The 20,520-nt window shown below is 43.9% G+C and overlaps 2 protein-coding genes across 4 annotated transcripts in view; one reads left to right on the top strand and one right to left on the bottom strand.

The window, feature by feature from the left end:
• Positions 1-8,644, top strand: part of SNRNP48 (small nuclear ribonucleoprotein U11/U12 subunit 48) — a 20,082-nt gene extending 11,438 nt beyond the window's left edge. The window contains exons 2-7 of the mRNA XM_035894142.1: positions 791-897; positions 3,739-3,927; positions 4,869-4,990; positions 5,439-5,554; positions 6,667-6,831; positions 8,388-8,644. Of these exons, the coding sequence (XP_035750035.1) occupies positions 791-897; positions 3,739-3,927; positions 4,869-4,990; positions 5,439-5,554; positions 6,667-6,831; positions 8,388-8,427 (739 nt within the window). The 3' untranslated portion in view covers positions 8,428-8,644. The remainder of the gene's footprint in view (positions 1-790; positions 898-3,738; positions 3,928-4,868; positions 4,991-5,438; positions 5,555-6,666; positions 6,832-8,387) is intronic.
• ROPN1L (rhophilin associated tail protein 1 like) lies at positions 8,642-19,856 on the bottom strand. 3 transcript variants are annotated; one of them, XM_035894130.1, is made up of 6 exons: positions 19,648-19,856; positions 18,807-18,964; positions 16,639-16,762; positions 16,313-16,474; positions 12,225-12,400; positions 8,642-10,365 (listed from the first exon to the last, which is right to left on the bottom strand). In XM_035894130.1, the coding sequence occupies exons 2-6, from the start codon at positions 18,935-18,937 to the stop codon at positions 10,302-10,304; spliced, it is 657 nt and encodes a 218-aa protein (XP_035750023.1). In that variant the 5' UTR covers positions 18,938-18,964; positions 19,648-19,856; the 3' UTR covers positions 8,642-10,301. The 3 variants fall into 3 exon arrangements, with proteins under 3 accessions (XP_035750023.1, XP_035750024.1, XP_035750025.1); XM_035894131.1 differs by lacking the exon at positions 19,648-19,856 and having other exon boundaries at positions 18,807-19,006; XM_035894132.1 differs by lacking the exons at positions 16,313-16,474; positions 16,639-16,762; positions 18,807-18,964; positions 19,648-19,856 and adding exons at positions 13,918-14,079; positions 14,244-14,686.
• Positions 19,857-20,520: the final 664 nt, after the last annotated feature.

Raw genomic sequence — 20,520 nt, 5'->3', positions numbered from 1 at the left:
GGCGGGAGCTGGGGGGGGCCCCCGGGGGGGGGGCAGAGGATGAGGCTGAGGGGACATCCCGTGGGGGGGCAGCTGGGGCTGAGGGGAGACCCTGGGGGGCAGAGAGGACAGGGCTGAGGGGAGACCCGGGAGGGACAGACACAGCTGGAGCTGAGGGGAGACCCCTGGGGGGGGGCAGAGGATGAGGCTGAGGGGACATCCCGTGGGGGGACAGCTGGGGCTGAGGGGAGACCCTGGGGGGCGTCTGGGTCCTCGCAGTAGCACACCCTGCAGCCTTTCCGGCCATAAACTGTTCAAGGCTTCTTAGAAAAAACTGAATGTTTCTGTCAGTAGGTTTATTTTCTCACTGTTGTGCTTTGCTTTAATTTACCGTCATTACGCATCTGGCACTGTGTAGTTCTGTTCTGTAGGTTACTTGGCTATTTCCATCTTAAAATCCAAGGAGGGACATTTTTTTTCCCTCTTAGGTTATTTTCCAGGTTCTTCCAATGTTCACCTTGCATCAAGTGCTGAAAGTATATATGCCTAGGCGGTGGAAAAACTGTCCCTAGAGTTTGGGGATAGAAGAGAATTGCAATATACATACATTTCATTTTCCATATCCCTGTAACCTGGAAATCCTTCTTTTTGCCCCCCCCCCCCCCCAAATACGGAATAGATTAAAATTATCTTTTTAGATCGGACTCTCCCTTATGCATAAATAAAACTACGATGTTCTGTAATATACCATAAGTCTCCTAATAGAGGTTGGGGATTAAAGACTAACTCTACCAACTACTTGATGTAAAAGTTCTGTGATATTTTTGTCTTTTCTCTCTGCAGATAAAGATCTACAGTTTCACATTGTTAAGCAAGCTAGAGCTCAAAGTGCGAAAGAAGGTACAGGCTACAGTGAAGGTAGGTAGCAAGCAGATACTGAGACAACTTCATCAGCTGTTCTGTGAGAGCTGCTCTTCTCTCCCCCCTTGCAGCTTCCTTCATGCTACTTGTGAACTGCTGTGACCAATTTTTTATTTATTTTTAATATTCCTTCCCTTGTATATTTTGGAGCATAACTACTTTCTCTACTCGGGGCAACTAGATAAGAGAATTTGAATCTGTTGTACTCACACCTCTAGTTCTCTTCAGGACTGGAAAATCAACACTGCAAAATTCAGGAGCTTCTTAAAGCACCAGTCCTTCACTTCCCATCCCACTACCTACACTTTGCTTTCTGCCTGTGTTTTTCTGATGTTATCCTTCTGCTCTTTATAGCCCAAAGTCTTCTGATGCTGCCTCCAGCCTTGTTCTTCATGTAATGTTTTGATTAAGGATTAATTGCTAGACGTGAGCTGTATGTACTTGCTCACTGCTCCTCAGATGAAAACCCAAACAATATGCATGTTATTATGTTGGATTGTTTCAAGACTGTCCTAAGAAGTTGTATAAGAAACATGCTGACACATCCGGAAATACGATGATGTCCTTTGCCACTGCTCTCAGCTCATTAGTTCCTTTGTGTTTCATTTTTCAGTGAGTTTTGTGAGCAATCTGGGGACCAGGTTAAGACTGAGCTATGCTTTTCTTTGAGAGTTCAGACCCAGACAGAACAGAAAAGTAGGGCTACCTACAGAAACCACTGTAGAGCTGCAGTGTATGGTTTGGAAATTACTGCAGCACCTGAAAGGCACAGCATTTACTGTCTGTACTCTTTTAGTTTGGTAAACATATATATGCAGAAGGAAAAGTGCATTTGTTCTACTTTCCTGACAGTCATATACAGCAGTGCTTGCTCAGGCATAGTTTTTAATGTTGTCTTTGCTTCTCTGGCATATTGAATAGAGCCTTAACAGACAGTTACTTGGGAAGGAGCTTCCATGTGATGGGCACTGTGTTTGGAGCACGTCGGGTGCACTTTCTCTGGAGGGAAGTGGTAAGGCGTTCATTTGACACCAGCACATCCAAGTAGAGAAGAGACAGATAAACAAACCCTTTATCAAGTGGTGAATCGCAAAGGTACCTCCGTGAGCCACTAGATGCCAGTGTTTGCTGTCCAGTTTTCTCTGCAAGCTTGCATTTCTCTGAAGGCAACAGTAAAACTATATTGGGGTGGTTTTCCTTGTGGTGTTTTGGCCCATTGTAAGATCTACTGACTTGGAACTGTTTGTTTAATTTAAAGTCTTTGGCAACAGAAACAAATGGAAAGCATTTTTCGTTGTAAATTTCCTTTTGACCTTTCCTTGGCCCATTGTAAGATTTACTGACTTGGAATTGTTTGTTTAATTTAAAGTCTTTGGCAACAGAAAAAAAATGGAAAGCATTTTTCATTGTAAATTTCCTTTCAACTGTATCAAAGGAAGTAATTTTCTTTCTTTGTTGTTAAAAAAATTCTAACCATATTTAGAATATTAGAATACCTAGGTAATAGGGTCTTAATCCCAAGCTGTGAAATTCTTGTAAAATCACAAGCACGTAACTATTAGGGCACTTTTATGGGCTTCCGTGACCCTGTAAGAACAGTGCATTCTAAAGGTAAAATTCTAGTGTTCATGTTTCAATCTGTTAGTTCGGCTCATTCTAATCTGTTCTGGTTTAGGCTCCAGGTACAGCAATGAGGGAATCCTGTATTTTAGGTTTGTTGTTGTAGGGTTATTGTGGCTCCTCCTCTTCTTCTGTGTCTTTAGTGAAAGCAGGATGTGAAAGATTGCCCAGCTTCTGTTAAGTGCTGAATCACCTAGAGAAGCCGTAGCTTTGCTGTTGTGAAGGCTCCTGCGTATGCCCTGTTTTATGTGTTGGCTCTTCTGTCTGCTGGGAGGCGTGTGCCTGTGTGGGATTGTGCCTTGCAGGGCGAAGGTTGCATTTGGGGAGCAGGACTATGGAGGTCAGGTCAGTCGTCGCAGGCAATCTGAATGTTCTGGAGCAAAAAGCTTTCCTGCAGGCAGTACCCTAGAATACTGCATCCTGTATCTTTAGGGAAGTCGCTGTGCTGCTGTTGCAGCGGATTGAGAATGAATTTATTGTTTGTTTGGAGGATGTGTGTTTTAACCGAGGAATGGGAGGAGTGAGTTCTGGGCTGACCATTGGGGAAAGAAGAGTGTGCAGGCAGTGTGTTTGGTTTTGTAACTTTGAAGTCAGTTGTCTGAACTAATCTGGAGCATATTGAAAGTGCCTTGGTTGCCCTTTTAGCTATAAATGCCTGTGGCAGTCTGTTAGAAAAGCTCTGTAGAGGAAGTGACAGTGTGATTGAAACTGATTAGCACAGTGCCCAGTTGATGGTCTCCTAGAAGCTTCCATTCTCGTTGGCAGAACAACAGGTATTTTGCAGTGAGTACTTCAGAGAAAACTTTAGGAGTAAGATGAACCCACAAGTTAAGAGCTGCAGCCTCCTCTCTCTTGCTTTAGCTTGTAAGCCAGGAGCTGAAACTGATGGGACAGTACAGAGTGTCCTTGTGATCTAATCTAGTACACTCCCTTCGAAGCATATGAAAGCCTGTAACTAACAGCCTAAGCAGTCAAGAGAGGTTGTACACCCTGTGTGGGGCTGGGGAGGGATTTGGGCCTTTTTTTTTTTTTTTTTTTCTTTTTTCTTTCTTTGAGCAGTTGTATCCTTTCAAATTAAGAAGTCTGAAACTTCTTACAGATATGTAGAGGAAGGATGAAAACAGCATGGGTGTTTACTGCATTGTTCATTGGGCTTCTCAGTGTTTTCCATTATTATTATGCTATTTTACTAGTAACGGCTGTCTGTTCAACCTCCAGGATCTTACTCGTTACTGCCTGTAGAAGTTCCGCAAAATCACAAGCGTTTCACCTGTGACCTGACTCAAGCTGATCGCCTTGCTCTTTATGATTATGTTGTTGAGGAAACAAAGAAACAGAGGTCTAGATCCCAAATCACGGAAAATGACAGTGACCTCTTTGTGGATTTAGCAGCAAAAATCACCCAAGGTTTGAAGAACGGTCTCTTGTTCAATTCATAGCTCAGAACTTTCATTTTGTGTAGTTAGATGTGTTTTGTTGAAAGCCAAAGATAATCGCTTGTGCTATTTTTGTTGTGAAAAGCATACTGTTCTTAAAAGCCACAACAAAGCCCTGGCATCAGAAAACACTAGTTTGGTATCCTTTACATTGTTTTCCTTCTGTGAAAGCCTTGGTGCTCTGCTCTTGGCCCACGTGTTGTGTGTATCTTAGTGGATGGATCTTTTGTTTTTGCTGCAACTGACTTCAGGTTGCTTAATGTTGGCAAGTTCCTGCACACCTTGGAACAGTATTCTGTATAAGAGATGATGAGATTGAAGATCACTTAAGAGTAAAAGCCGAACAAGAGAGGTTGGCAGTCATCTGATGGAGCTCTTGAGCAATATACAGATGGGTGTATTGGACTGAGGCCTCTCATCCCTCTTGAGTCATGCCAGTTTGTAACCATACCAAATGCAACGTAAGCATCTGTGTTATCCTGTGGGCCTTGCCATGCCTAGGAAGTAGGAGATTGCCTGAGTAGATGACAAACACTAATGTTTTACATAATCTGACTTTCTCAATCTTTGTGTCTTACTGTAATACTGGCTTTGAAAACAGAGGCCTGTATTTTGTAGGCGTTTGACCAAATCACAAGTCCGTATATTGATTTGGATCGCTGTCAGGAGACTGAGATCATTTAATGATGTTTGCTTGGTCACTTTTTAGTCTTGTGTAAACAGCTAGCAAGAAGGTTGGAGAGGAAGCTTATGCTAAATTCATAGCAGTTACTAAATACTGGAGAAACTTCAGAAAGAACACATTACGTTTTATGTTTCAGACTTTTATCAGTAATAAGCATTAGACTTGCATACCTGCAGGTGCCAATGTCCTGCTCACAACAGTTTGTTTTACTTCCAATTTTTTCCTAGATGACAGTCAGAAGGGTCCAAAGTCCCATCTTGAAATTCTGGCTGAAATGCGAGACTACAAAAGGCGGCGGCAGTCATACAGGGCTAAGAATGTTCATATAACAAAGAAGTCTTACACTGAGGTGAGTATCTGAAGAGAGAGCTATGATTTTTTTGCACAAAAGTGCGTATTTTATATCAGCATTAGCAATGGTAATACCCTTTTAGACAAGGAAAAATGTCTGTCTTTCTGCTGCCTTATTATAATGAGTTGCAAACTGTAGAGGAATCTTTTGGGGTTTGCTTTTGCAGCAAGCTACAAACAACAGCAGAATTTCTGACTATTAAATTTTGAATGTGAAAATACCAAGAAGATATAGTTTACTGTCTGTTGTAAAATGATGCTTTTAAACTTACGCTGAGATGCCTGTTTCTGCAAATAAGTCTTTCCACTGAAACATGTGACGTGTAGGTTTTTGGGGGAATTTTTTGCTGAGATGTATACCTTCTGCTGTCTAGTTGCTAGTTCAGGCCACTGCCATAACACACTGCTTTTTTTGTTGTTTGTTTTTAATATGTCTTAATCTCCAGGTGATTCGGGATGTGATTGGTGTGCATATGGAAGAACTCAGCAATCACTGGCAGGAGGAGAGTAGGTTGGATGATGCAGAGATATGTGAAGGAGGGAAGTCAAAATCTTCAGGGAGGTATGTCACAGTTGGCAAATCCCTCGGGGATGTCAGCAGCCTGATAGCCTGTCATGTTATCCTATTACGTCTTTCTAGCACATTGAACTTGGCATCAACTTGACATCAGCCTTGGCTGAGACATATACACAGTTTATTTTCTACTAATTCTGGTAAGCTCTTGTTTGAGAAGCTCTGTCTGCATGAAGGATGGGGAAAAGTGAATGATTAACTTTGTTCCGGGGGTAAGGAGGTAAGCTGCAAGTGAACAGGTAGTTTCTGCTGAAGCTGGGGAATGAATATGAGTCCCTCTGTGTCCAGCTGCATATATATGTGGTGGCTGGGGACAGAACAATGCTTGAAAATACAAGTACGCAATTTTTTCCCCTTCCCTACCACATGACAGGAAATGCTATGGTAAGTGTATTATAATATAAAATAACTTGGAGAAAAGGTTTTCATAACTTACTAAATATGGGGACCCTTTGCAGTTCTTACCACTGTGAATGCTGCTGTGCTAACTGGGAGTGTGGTGTATGTATACATACTTCGTCCTGTGTCAAGCAACACTGCACAGTCTTCCAAACATCTGTTGCCGAAATAAAAACGGAATCGTGACCTAGTGATAGTGACATAGTGACAACCTAGTCCTGTGCTGCTTCAGGAGACCTTTGAGATGAGTGTCACCTTTTCATTTGTTTCAACATTTTCAAGGTGTTTGTTTTTAGCATTACAATGAAGGTGAATGAAAAGGCCATACAGGAGATCAGGCTTGCTGGGCTCTCCAGCTGTAGGTAGCAGCTTAGGGCAGGTGGTTGAAGAGGTAGGGATCTGAAGGAAAACAGAGCAAACTCCTTCTACTGTCTCCTGTTCCATGAGCAGAGCTGATAAAACCAAAGGGCAGTGTTTCTAAGAAAACTCGATTAAATAGTGTGCCGAGATGTGCACATATAAGAGCACGGACTTTGGGCCTCCTTTGGGAGGTATTATTTTCCCTAGGGAGATAGAGAGGCTTAACAAAAGATACATCCTCTGTCTTACACCCTTAGTTGGTCATTATAGTACAAAACTGGTACTGAAAACCATAGTGACTGTGAAACTATTGAATAAAATCAATAACCTTTTATTTTCAGAAAGGAAGACAGGCGGTCAGTTTCAGTGGAGTCACGACAGTCTGGAGGAAGCTATAAGGATACTGAACGCGCCAGACATAGAAGAGAGAGCAGCAGGAGTCCAAATAAACGAAAAAGGAGTCGTGAGAGAGGCAAAGACAGAGATTCTCGGAGAAAAAGAGAGAGGTGAGCCTAAATAGTGCCAGCTGACTCCTGCTTCTGAATCGGGCAGCTGTAGCCATTGGCTGTGAGAACAGAGTATAGAGTTAAAAAGCTAGACTAAACTCATACAGTATAACAAACTGGTGGCATGAGGCTACTCATACTAAACAGAATTTGCTGTAAGATCATAAACTGTGATCCAGACTTCAGAATTTACTCTCACATCTGAAAGGTGACACTTTCCACAGCACGCTACGGGATTAGCACAGGACTGTTGCAGGGTATTTTACTTCTTGATCAACATGTGCACAGGGAGACAATTGTCCATTTAACCAGTTAAGTGTGCTTGTCATGTCTAATACTGATTTCTGCTTAATGGGATTTTTGTCTCACCAATATTACAGAACCATAGAGTCACTTAGGTTGGAAAAGACCTTTGACATCATAAAGCCCAACTGTTAACCTAGCACTGCCAAGCCCACCACTAAACCATGGCCCTAAGCACTTCCCTGGGCAGCCTGTTCCAGTGCTCAACAACCCTTCGGGGGGGGAAGAAATTTTTCCTAATATCCAATCTAAACCTCCCCTGGCACAACTTGAGGCAATTTCTTCTTCTCCTGTCTCCCGTTACCAGGGAGAAGAAACTGACCCCTACCTCGCTACAGCCTCCTGTCAGGCAGTTGTAGAGGGCGATAAGGTCTCCCCTCAGCCTCCTCTTCTCCAGGCTAAACAACCCCAGTTCTCTCAGCCGCTCTTCGTAGGACTTGTGCTCCAGACCCCTCACCAGCTTGGTTGCCCTTCTCTGGACATGCTCCAGCACCTCAAGGTTCTTCTTGTAGTGAGGGGCCCAAAACTGAACACAGTATTTGATGTCTGGCCTCACCAGTGCCCAGTACAGGGGCGTGATCACTTCCCTGCTCCTGCTGGCCACACTATTCCTGATACAAGCCAGGATGCTGTTGGCCTTCTTGGCCACCTGGGCACACTGCCGGCTCATATTCAGCCATATGTATATACATTCAGTCATTTGACTAGCTTTTCCATGGCAGATGCTTCAAAACAATGCTGTTGCTCTTCAGTAGTTCTGGACATCTTTTTAGGCAAAAGAAAACAAATCTAGGCCACACCTTCTAATACCATCAACAAGGGCACCTTTGCATCTGCAAGCCTGTAGGTGTGTGGGACCTGTGTTTGAGCAAAGACTGAGGCTGTCATGCAGGAGAAATGGTGCACTGTCCCTAGTGTGGAAGGGAGAAATGCTGTAGATAACTGCATGGAGAGGAATGCATGCTTGTCTCAAAATTGCCTTCACTACACAGTGATGCCATTCATCCTAAACTAATTGCCACTATGGCACCGCATGACAAAACTTTGATTAAAACCTCATGGGAAATAAACTGTCTTAAAGTAGTTTACTCTCTTTCCTTAGAAGAGGACATGATGGCATTTATTGTTACTGTTGTGGTTTCACCATTTCCTTTTTCCAAGTCTGTCTTTTTCTGTCTTTTTTTTTTTTTTTCTCCCTTCAGATTCTGTCAGTCAACCTAACAGCACACACAATGTTTGTGTTTTTGTTTCAGGGATGAAGACAAATATCACAGCCATAAAAGAAGAAAGTAGAAACAAAAACCTGAGTATTTTGTTTGTCAGCTGTTCAAAAAAATTACATGCACCAGAACTATTGTTACTGCTGTTGTGCCGGGGACAGTCATGCTGTGTGCCTAATACTGGTTTTGCATCACAGCTGAGCTTGGAGACAAAAATGCAGTAGTGTTACGGTTCATCAGGATGGAAGCAGTATGTATCAGAAAATGCGTAATACTAATGCATCTATGAATAAATTATATTGATCTCTCTTACCTCTTTGAGCTTAGTCTGACAAGGCTGAAGAATGAGATCTGTGAGAGACTGTACTCATTTGACTTCCTGGCTCATAGTTGGTGGATATAGGACAGAGCTAATCCTTGGAGTTGAGGATCAATTGCAAGTGAAAAGGCACAGAGAGCTCCCCTCCCACCTGGCGGTGTCACCGCTGGGAGCAGTGTTCCAGAGAGACAGCACTTACTGCATCATTACAGCGTGTGCCAGAGGTGAGAGGGCAGATTTCAGAGTTCTCCAAGAGGCTAAAATAGCTTTAGCTGCAGCTAGTGGTACAAGGGCAATAGCGGGGAAAGGCTGTTGTTCCCAAGCTCATGCCCAAAGAAATTTAGGATTGATGATGAGAATTACAGCTCTCCACAGAAACCAGCGGGGAGGTTCCAAGGACACTTGTAATATTACTGAGTGCTATTGTCAAACACTGGGTGCATACCCATTTCCTTCCAGAAATAACCAGGAGGAGTTCCCAGCCTGTAGACTAACATGTAAGTATTAGTGATAGAGGTTGATAAAATGGTAAGATGTGCAGGTACATAGTAAGGGTGTGCAGGAGGATTCCACTGCACTTCAGTGATATTTTTAATATAATAACTTCTAGTCCTGTTAATTCTTCACACAGCCTGCTACAGCATGGTCAGTCATCATCAGCTAAGTGTGTTACTTCAACAAAGTAAGCAACCGTAAAAGAAGAAGGTTGCAGATCCATCCTTCCTACAATACTTTCTTCTGTTTGATGGAGTTGCCAGGTGAGGGCACTCCATATGCTCCTGGTTTTGGCCTTCTCCAGTACTGGAATTTTTCCAGTTTTACTGTAGCCACTAGTATCCTGACTCTTGCCTCAATTGTTTCTGCAATTAAGTATGATTATCTGTCACTCAATACTTAGTGTAGCTCTGGTTGATTTAGACTTCTGTACCTACTACAGCTGTACAACTGAAAATGAAACTGAACTATGTGTCAGGTATTTCCTCACCAATGTGACAAATGCAGTAGCTTTTCCTGTCAGAAAACAAGGTGTATTTTAACAGATCCTTCCTTAGATGGACTTTTCTAATTATACATTAGAGGGCTGTCCTTTCTCAAGTTGATGTTTCTTCCAGCAGCTCAGCCACAGGGTTCTTCATGTTGAGTGAGGCTCGGTAGAACTATTCATTTAATAGAGCTTGTTCAGTCAGACAAGGTAGTCAAAAAAGAAGCTGTATTTGTGTAAGAGTCAAAAGAAGTCAGTGCTATCCAGAAGCATAATGAGAAATGCACCAATCCCAGCTGTCCAGTCTTCTCTAAACTGAATTTTGTGGATCACTTCTTTTCTTACAGTCACTTATGAAGTAACAAAATACATTTTACTCCATATAAACAGAGGAGCAAAGGCATCGCTCCCTAGGTGTGAGCATCCATATCTGAGAGGCAGGAGAACAGTATAACCATGTATTCAATTAACATCCACTGAAGGGCCGTTTCAAGAGTGGGATAAAGAAAAGGAAGTGCCAGGGATGAGGATCTTCTTGTAGTGTGCAAGTAACGGTCCTCTGAACACAAATTATTTTCTTGCATGTATTTATTCCTTTTTTTTTTTTTTTCCTCCCCTCTCACCTGGTGCCAAATAATAGGCTTGATCAAAAGAGTGTTGAGGGCTGGGTCAGAAAGTTTCTGAGCAACACCATGCCAGTTTGTTGGTCCCTGGAAAGGAATAAACCAAATGTTTTAGAACAACACTTTAACATGGTAAATCCTAGTGTGTTGGACAAGATACAATTGAGAGTTATATGAATTGCAAGTGAGAGCAGTGTGATTAAAAAGTGGGTTTCACTAAGAATTTGTCAATCTGGTAACTAATGACAAAACAAATCGGTTCTCTTGTGTGCTTGTGAATTTTTGAGCTCCCATGTACATGGAGCCGGTAGCAATGTAAGACAGAAAACCCAATTCTAGATAGATGGTAGGAAGAGTCAGTATCTGTCTGCAAACAGGCCACATGGGCAGCATGTGGAAGACAAGCCTGTTACAGATCTTTTAAAACCGGTTAAAAATAAAGTGCATATTATGTGACCCAGGTGCAACTATGGATAAAATGAGTGGGCGTTTATCCCTGAGCACGTCATGTTCATACATCCCTAATGCTAATTCCATGCTAATTCTAGCAGGAATATATGCATTATCTTGATGGATCCTTTCCTCCATCTGCTAAAATGTTACGAGGTTTTGCCACTGAAGTTTGTGGGCACAAGACTTCACATAACCAATCCAAGTCTATCAGAGATGAGATTTTTCACCTGTCACAGCATGAGTTAGGTCTAGTTAGCAGAGCTGTTAGCACAAGCTATGAATTTTAAGTTTTTGCTGCTGTAGGAGTTGACAAAAATATGATCAACCATCTGTCTAAAGCAACAGAATAGCGTTGGTGTGCTCAAGAAAAAAGGTGGCCAGACTCTGTGGGCACCCTGTTGATCATCAGGATGTGCAGGTGTCCAGAAGTACTCAGAACAAAGAAGCTGTGAGCCCCAACGACAGCAGGTCAGAAAATGGCAGTGCACTTCGAATGGACTGTTCATCAACAGGGTTATTCTATACCCAATCCTGTAAGAAGGTCACCTAATAATTTTAGGGGAAACCATCATTTGCTAACAAACTAGTCGAAGTCTAGAGGTGAGAATGGGGTTGCCTCTTCGTTATGAAGCAAGCCAGAGGTTACCCAACAGCACAGAAGAGCGCTGAGCACAGCTGTCAGCGATGGCACCGTGGATAGCCACACTGAGTTTTTGCTTAACCTTCAACCTGCACATTTCCTGCTGTGAAGAACCATGTCGGTTCATGGCTTACTGACGAGACCGACACTAAGCTATAAAGCCAATCCCAGAGCAAGCAGACAGAGACACAGGACAGATGGGAAATACACTGAACCACCCCAGCTTGGTACAAAGAGCAAAACAGGATGAACTTTTCAGGTGGGACTATGTCCTTTATGTCCACTGAAGGCAACAAACACTAAGACCGTTCCAGGAAGGACAATTTACCATAGCTATCACTACAAAAATTCAAGAGCCAAGCCATTTAAGACCAAGCGTGCACTAAATATTTCCTCAACAAAACTTCCAGGGAGAAGAAATCCAGGAAAGACATGACAGAAACTTCAGACTTCAGGTGGGGCCTCCCAGTTTCTCTCTCTGATTTATGGTCTACATTAAATCAAAAGAGCAGCCTGTAAGATGCTGCTGGTTCCAGTACCAGTAACATGCAGACGATACAAACCTGTGTATAATTGCTTACCACAGGGAAAACTATACCACCAGGTCGTGACTTCAGTATTTCAAAGGAAGATGGATAAATCATAATTTACCATTTAACAGTTCAAACCCCGATGTTGACCACTTAACAAAAAAAGAACTATGTGCATTTTCAACATAACCTTAGTCAACCTTTACTCCTGTCATTGTGGCTACGCCCAAAGTGAAGACAGACAATTCACCTGAAATTAAAGGATTATGGAGAAGCCAGAGGTGACCCATACATTCAAATTCCATGCACAGATTTTTACTCACGCTTGTTCTTTAATTCTGTGGAGGAACGCTTCCCTTTTCTCCTCTGGTATCTCTCCATCGATACTGGCCAAATAGGAGTAGAGGAACGAGAACGTTTCGAAGGGAATGCGAGCTGCTCCGCCCTCTGGGTCCCTTGTTAAGATTTCACAGGCATGTTTCATTGAACTCAGTAAGGACTGTAGGGGGTTCAGCCAAGAAACGAAAGGAACGGTATCAGAGCCAGATTATCCTTACCTCTTCCTTAATAAGCAAGCAATAACTTTGTTAAAAACAAGTATTTCCCAACAGTAGAACAGCAGTATTTAAACACAGTATCTGCTCAAGACCTAGAACACAGGCCAGAGAAGTGACACTTTACAATCCCTTCGCTGTTCTACTGAGCATAGGTCCTCCCCTGGGAGGCCTCTGCAGGGAAGGAGAGGCAGCCGCCTCCCTGAAGCAGGCTCTACCCTCCGTGGTTTCCTACCCCTCTACTCCCGTTCCTGCTCCTGCCCCTCCAAGCTGCCCCTCGCTCGCCCTCGCAGCGCAGCAAAGTTATTCACATCGATTTCCCCGCCTGCCAAAGCCAGCTTAGCAAGGCTGCTCGTGCGGTTGTTTCTCCAAGGCAGTAGGTACACATCAGTGCTTTACAGAAAGAAACCTCAGGTGACTGGTGTTTTTAAGAAGCTCATCCTTGTCTACTCTGGTTCTTACCCGTGACCCTATTCAACCATGCACGCAATCTACAGCTGCAGGAAAAGGAACATGAATTTCTTGTGTGCGTCTTCCTCTCTGCTTTAGGAAACTTAAGCTTAGGTTTCAATAGGCAGAACAGAAATCAAATCACTCACGGAATATCTGAAAGGATGGATAGATGGAGGTAAATTTAGACTGTCTAGCTCCATCAGAATGATGTTCCTGTGGCTCTGATTTTGGTTTTAGGTTTTTTTTTTTTTTTTAACAAGTAATGTTGCTGTTACTTTTCCTTTTTTTTAATGAAAAAGAACACAAACTACAAAATCACGTTGGGATGTGGATCGGAATCAAGAAATACACAGCTGAAATGAATAAATATATACATATACACAACTGCATCACCAGGCCAGGTTAACATTCAGGGCTTCCAGATATATTGCAACATTCTCAAAATATTATTTAACACATATTTTCTTTTTAGTACCCCTTCTTCCCTACTGTAGAAGCCATTACAAATATTATACTTCATAAGAACATCAGCTTAGTGCATTTTATAATCTCTCATTCTGTTGAAATGCTCTGCTGAGATTTAATTACTGACATTAAAAGAATTAAAGGTAGATTTAGTAACATTAACTGCTGCTGTGAAAATTTAATTGACTACACAATCAATTAGAAATTGATGTTTTAATTTCTCCCTCTAGTTCTCTTCCCTGGATGTTTACAGGGATGCCATAAGCATCATTTCTCCATCATCCTGTCTCTCATGGTCCAAGCTCCCTGTGGACATCCTTGCCCTTCTACTGCCATCCCAGTAAACTGACGACTCAGCCCTCCTTCTGGTTAAGCCCCCCTGACCAAAAGCTGATGGGGAACAGAAGTAAACATGCAAGCCATTTCACCAGCTGCTGCAAAAGCAATCACCGTTGCCTAAAATCCATTTGCATCAGTTGTTCTATGGTCTACTTCATAAACGACCATTTGCGTGTGGGTAGGAGGGCTCCTGCTATGAACGTACCCCGCCGAGCATGCTGCACCCAAGTGCCAGAACCTTCATCCATTCCACCTCCTCGCCGAAGTCGTCCAACTGCAGGAGAGCTTTCAGTTGCTCCTCTGGCAAGCACAAGTGCTTCCATTTTTCCTTTAGTTCTGCAACATTCACCGTGCCTTTGGGAGAAAGCTTTAAACAAAATCATGGTACCACAATTAAGAACTCCGAAAACCAGAATGAAACTAAGGACACAGTTCGTCTTCAAAATACAGCAAATACTTGGCAGTTGGTCTCCCCAACCATCCCCAACGTTCCTCGACAGCATTGTGCATTTGATAAAGGCTGGTTTGTACCTGTTTGTGCAAGATTTTAAGGAGTCCTGGGGTCAAAGCAGCATCTGTTTTCTCTGTCGCTAAAGGCATTTCAATCCTCTCCTTCACAGGAAGGGGCTCGCCTTTTGACAACGCTGAAAAATACCTAAGTGAACAGGAAGAGCAACAAACTTCAGTGCCAATGGCCATTACAAGCTGCATGGAAGCAAATGCTGTTACAGTTCAGTGAATGAATCCGCACGCTCCCAAGCGGGAGCAGCAGAACATGGCAAGCCACTCCCTCACCCAGCTCCCACCTCCCCCTGCCCAGATACCACCCTTCTTCTTAGCAGGCACCGCTAAGTCTAAAGATCGTTAGACTTTACACACTCCTTTTTATGACGCCACAATAATTCTTAAGGCATCTAACTAATTTCGTGCATGATTGATATACTCAGCCCTGCTTGGCAAAGGCAGAGAGTGATTTATGAACATCAGAGTGGGCCTGCAAACCAAAGCGCAGGCTTTTCCCATTTGATTGATGAGCACCTTAGGGCTGATTTGTTTAACATCCTTCCCCCTCACAAGCGACCCAAAAAAGCATGAGTGGCTATTTACGCTGCAACTCTCTCATCAGCATTTCTGTCCACTCCAAAATAAAATTTAAGACTAGGGCAGAAGGGGAATCAGATTTACACCCTGTTAATTATAAGGCTGCCACCACCTTAAAAGCAACCGCCTCTGCCATAACTGGCCGGCAACCTGAACCGTGCAAAAACCCTTTAAGTTTTCATTCAGTCAGGAGCGGGTCTAACTTAAGGGTTTCTCCACTCGCCCTCCCTCATCCGCCCTGGTCACCCACATCCATGCCCAGGCTATCCCATGCTGTGCAGATACTTTGCAAAATGCACAGCAAGCAGCGCTGCAGAAGTGAAGCAGCGTGATGGCGTAGAAACAGACGCACAGTACGCATGTACATACAACGCCGTGGCTATTTTTCAGCCTGATCCGTTTCCCCATCTGATTATTCACAGGGACAAGCACTGCAGCATCGGCAACGTGTGTGAAACCACAGCCCTGCTCTGCTTCGCGTGGCTCCCTGGTCCAGACCGTGCCCGGCCCCAGGTGCTCTCACGCCAGAGCAGATTCCAGAAAGAGGTGCTCGATCAGCAGCAGCCGCCCACCCATTTGCAGGGGCTCCTCCAACCCAGCTGGTGCGATCTTTATTTTAATCTTCAAATCACTCACGGAATATCTGAAAGGATGGATAGATGGAGGTAAATTTAGACTGTCTAGCTCCATCAGAATGATGTTCCTGTGGCTCTGATTTTGGTTTTAGTTTTTTTTTTTTTTTTTAACAAGTAATGTTGCTGTTACTTTTCCTTTTTTTTAATGAAAAAGAACACAAACTACAAAATCACGTTGGGATGTGGATCGGAATCAAGAAATACACAGCTGAAATGAATAAATATATACATATACACAACTGCATCACCAGGCCAGGTTAACATTCAGGGCTTCCAGATATATTGCAACATTCTCAAAATATTATTTAACACATATTTTCTTTTTAGTACCCCTTCTTCCCTACTGTAGAAGCCATTACAAATATTATACTTCATAAGAACATCAGCTTAGTGCATTTTATAATCTCTCATTCTGTTGAAATGCTCTGCTGAGATTTAATTACTGACATTAAAAGAATTAAAGGTAGATTTAGTAACATTAACTGCTGCTGTGAAAATTTAATTGACTACACAATCAATTAGAAATTGATGTTTTAATTTCTCCCTCTAGTTCTCTTCCCTGGATGTTTACAGGGATGCCATAAGCATCATTTCTCCATCATCCTGTCTCTCATGGTCCAAGCTCCCTGTGGACATCCTTGCCCTTCTACTGCCATCCCAGTAAACTGACGACTCAGCCCTCCTTCTGGTTAAGCCCCCCTGACCAAAAGCTGATGGGGAACAGAAGTAAACATGCAAGCCATTTCACCAGCTGCTGCAAAAGCAATCACCGTTGCCTAAAATCCATTTGCATCAGTTGTTCTATGGTCTACTTCATAAACGACCATTTGCGTGTGGGTAGGAGGGCTCCTGCTATGAACGTACCCCGCCGAGCACGCTGCACCCAAGTGCCAGAACCTTCATCCATTCCACCTCCTCGCCGAAGTCGTCCAACTGCAGGAGAGCTTTCAGTTGCTCCTCTGGCAAGCACAAGTGCTTCCATTTTTCCTTTAGTTCTGCAACATTCACCGTGCCTTTGGGAGAAAGCTTTAAACAAAATCATGGTACCACAATTAAGAACTCCGAAAACCAGAATGAAACTAAGGACACAGTTCGTCTTCAAAATACAGCAAATACTTGGCAGTTGGTCTCCCCAACCATCCCCAACGTTCCTCGACAGCATTGTGCATTTGATAAAGGCTGGTTTGTACCTGTTTGTGCAAGATTTTAAGGAGTCCTGGGGTCAAAGCAGCATCTGTTTTCTCTGTCGCTAAAGGCATTTCAATCCTCTCCTTCACAGGAAGGGGCTCGCCTTTTGACAACGCTGAAAAATACCTAAGTGAACAGGAAGAGCAACAAACTTCAGTGCCAATGGCCATTACAAGCTGCATGGAAGCAAATGCTGTTACAGTTCAGTGAATGAATCCGCACGCTCCCAAGCGGGAGCAGCAGAACATGGCAAGCCACTCCCTCACCCAGCTCCCACCTCCCCCTGCCCAGATACCACCCTTCTTCTTAGCAGGCACCGCTAAGTCTAAAGATCGTTAGACTTTACACACTCCTTTTTATGACGCCACAATAATTCTTAAGGCATCTAACTAATTTCGTGCATGATTGATATACTCAGCCCTGCTTGGCAAAGGCAGAGAGTGATTTATGAACATCAGAGTGGGCCTGCAAACCAAAGCGCAGGCTTTTCCCATTTGATTGATGAGCACCTTAGGGCTGATTTGTTTAACATCCTTCCCCCTCACAAGCGACCCAAAAAAGCATGAGTGGCTATTTACGCTGCAACTCTCTCATCAGCATTTCTGTCCACTCCAAAATAAAATTTAAGACTAGGGCAGAAGGGGAATCAGATTTACACCCTGTTAATTATAAGGCTGCCACCACCTTAAAAGCAACCGCCTCTGCCATAACTGGCCGGCAACCTGAACCGTGCAAAAACCCTTTAAGTTTTCATTCAGTCAGGAGCGGGTCTAACTTAAGGGTTTCTCCACTCGCCCTCCCTCATCCGCCCTGGTCACCCACATCCATGCCCAGGCTATCCCATGCTGTGCAGATACTTCGCAAAATGCACAGCAAGCAGCGCTGCAGAAGTGAAGCAGCGTGATGGCGTAGAAACAGACGCACAGTACGCATGTACATACAACGCCGTGGCTATTTTTCAGCCTGATCCGTTTCCCCATCTGATTATTCACAGGGACAAGCACTGCAGCATCGGCAACGTGTGTGAAACCACAGCCCTGCTCTGCTTCGCGTGGCTCCCTGGTCCAGACCGTGCCCGGCCCCAGGTGCTCTCACGCCAGAGCAGATTCCAGAAAGAGGTGCTCGATCAGCAGCAGCCACCCACCCATTTGCAGGGGCTCCTCCAACCCAGCTGGTGCGATCTTTAATTTTAATCTTAAGCAGAGGTTGGGGGCTGGTCAGATACCCCTGCTCTCTCCAGCCCCGCGTCCCAGCAGGCTCAAGCTACCTGCCCGCTGCTGCTCCCAACTCCTTGCCTGGGACAAGCTGCCTGCCCAGAGGTACCCTGCACCCCACCTCCGTTGCACTCCTAAGATGCCACGCCACCATTTTAAGGTGTTCCCGCTGCTTTTCTCCGATGCTGCAGCTGTAGCGATTCAGCTCCAGGGTTTTTTTTCTTTTTAATGGACTAGCCAGACTCCAGCCTGGCTTTGTTAACAGCCTCCCCTCCCTCATGTTCGCAGCACAGACCTTTTTAATCCCCCCAGGTGAGAATGTCTCACAGATACCTTTCAAGAGCTTGTCCATACAAACAGTAGGACAGGAAAAAATGATAGTGAGCAGTTGAGGTTAAAAGAAAAAAAATCCAACTTTATGAGAGATTTATCATGTGGACTATCACCTAGAAGTCACAACTTTTCAGGCTCTTTTCCTATTTCAGTAACATGTAAGGAGATTCCTTAATTTTGTTCCTGGAAATAACAACACAGCAGCAAAAAGACACCTGGGCAAGTTTAAGGATTAGAAAGTTATTTCTAGGTTTCCTTTAAATTCCAAGAATTTAATTAATTCTCACATGAGAGAAAAAAAAGAAAATAGGTCTTTTAAGGTCTTAAAGGAGCACTTTGGTCTTAAAGGACAGAGCAATTAACAACAAGAAAAAAAATTAAGATGCGCTCTTCTATAAGGAAATAAAACCATTCCAGAAATACACCAGTCCTAAACCTCAATGAAACAGAAAATAAGTACTACGCTATTTTTAGAAGACTCACACACTGCATTAATGCACAGAAGTGCACATGCAGTACATGTTTAATACTCAACACAGCTCCACTGTACAATAAAGAGGAACAGCGAGATTTTGTGGGTCCACACACATAGGGGTACATCACTATGTGAGCATCCTACTTACGCAGCTGCCCACTGCAAAACATCATGAGGCTGAGTTCTGATAGCAGCTTTGGTAAATTGTTTCAGGATATCAGGTAGCTCAGGGGGGATTTTGATCTGCTGAGCACAAAACATGGTTTCCGGAGGAGGCATGGTCTGTTCGCGTTGAGTGACGAGGACCTGGAAGAAATTATAACAACACAGCAGTTCACAGGCGTAGAATGTGAATGAAAAACTGTGTGTCCGTGTGTGTGTGTGGGGAAACAGTGCTCATACCCAAACTCCCTCCTGTCCTACTCAACTGATGAGGCTACCAGGGAACTGACAAACTCAGGAGGGTAAACAGTTGAGCACCGTGAGTCTTAAAACCTTAAACTTGATGGCAACACCAAGCAAAAGGCTGGAGCTTGCACGCCAACCACAGCTCCAGGTAAGGAGAACTACTTTACTTCAAGGAGAGTAAGGAGAACTAGCGCTACTTAAACAGGTATCTTTAGACGGTTTTAAACTTTTTTTTCCCCTCAAACTTACCACAATATGAATTTTTAAAACAGGTAGGCCAGACAAATCACACCACCCACGCCGAGGTGAAAGCTAGCTATGTTGACAACTCGTTACTGCAAGCCAAGGGGAGCCCTGTCATTTTTGTACAGAAGCTAGAGTATGCAGATTGCCAAGTTTCCACTGTGTTTACGCAGTCAAAAAACACTGTAGCAAAAAGTTACTAAATTTGTGCTCCTGGCAGACTTTACATCAAAAAATGAGAGTGCTGAACAAAACATTCACATAAGCAGCAACTACACATTGCAACTTTGCTCATATGGCTCTACGGGTTGGTTTGTCTTATGCGGGATGTAACTCACCTGCTGCAGGGAATCCTGTTCCTCGGGATCTAGAAGAAGGGACAGGCACAGGTTATTGTATGGTCCTTATCCCACTATAGCATCCAAGCGCATTTGGGTGGGAAATCTGGGCGCTCTCCTCATCATTTAAAGGGCAAACTACAGCCTACTTGAGTTGATTCAGCAACAAGAGCTGAAAACGTGTCAGCTATTTGCAGAAGGGAAAAACAGTGAAAGCAATGGCATCGAGAAAGGAATCAATGTAACAGCATCCTTTGTCCCTTTAGGTTTTTTCATTTCTAATTTTTAAGATGAAAATAGGAGTATCTGGCAGGTGGCTCTCTACCCCATCACATGACTTTTCCTGTACTGAAAAAAAAAAATTAAAAGTCAGTGATGGAGGAAGGGGACTGCTGTGACTCGAGGCTCCTCTGAGGATCAACCCACATTCAGAACTTCATTTCTGGAGAAACGCAGACAGGGTACAGCGCCTTCGTTACTCCAACGCAGCAAATTTGCATCGGGGACAGGCTTCAGAGCGTGCACTGAATTACTACATTGGTCATGCGCTTTCAGTAACAACTCAAAAATGCGGCTCTAGCCAAGGGACTGAAGCTGAGGGTGAAAAGTGGGGGATTTTCGGGATAAGCTAGAGAACGGAAAAACCTGGAGGAAGGCATGAACACTCGTGTGCGCACACTTGCTGTTGGGGACGCAGTCAAAGAAAAGAACAAAAATCGGATCAGAAAAGAAAAAGTAGAGAGAAAAAATAGAAGCATGAGACCTGTACCAGGCCGTGAATCGCGGGGTCACAGAAGGCCTGTGGAGGCCATGGGGTCCAGCCCCCCCCCGGCTCCAGCCGGGCCACCCGGGGCGGGCCGCCGGGGGGGGGTG

The sequence above is a fragment of the Egretta garzetta genome, unplaced genomic scaffold (assembly GCF_000687185.1).
Source record: "Egretta garzetta isolate BGI_Z169 unplaced genomic scaffold, ASM68718v1 scaffold264, whole genome shotgun sequence".
NCBI lineage: Eukaryota > Metazoa > Chordata > Aves > Pelecaniformes > Ardeidae > Egretta > Egretta garzetta.
This window is presented reverse-complemented; position numbering and strand designations above follow the sequence as displayed.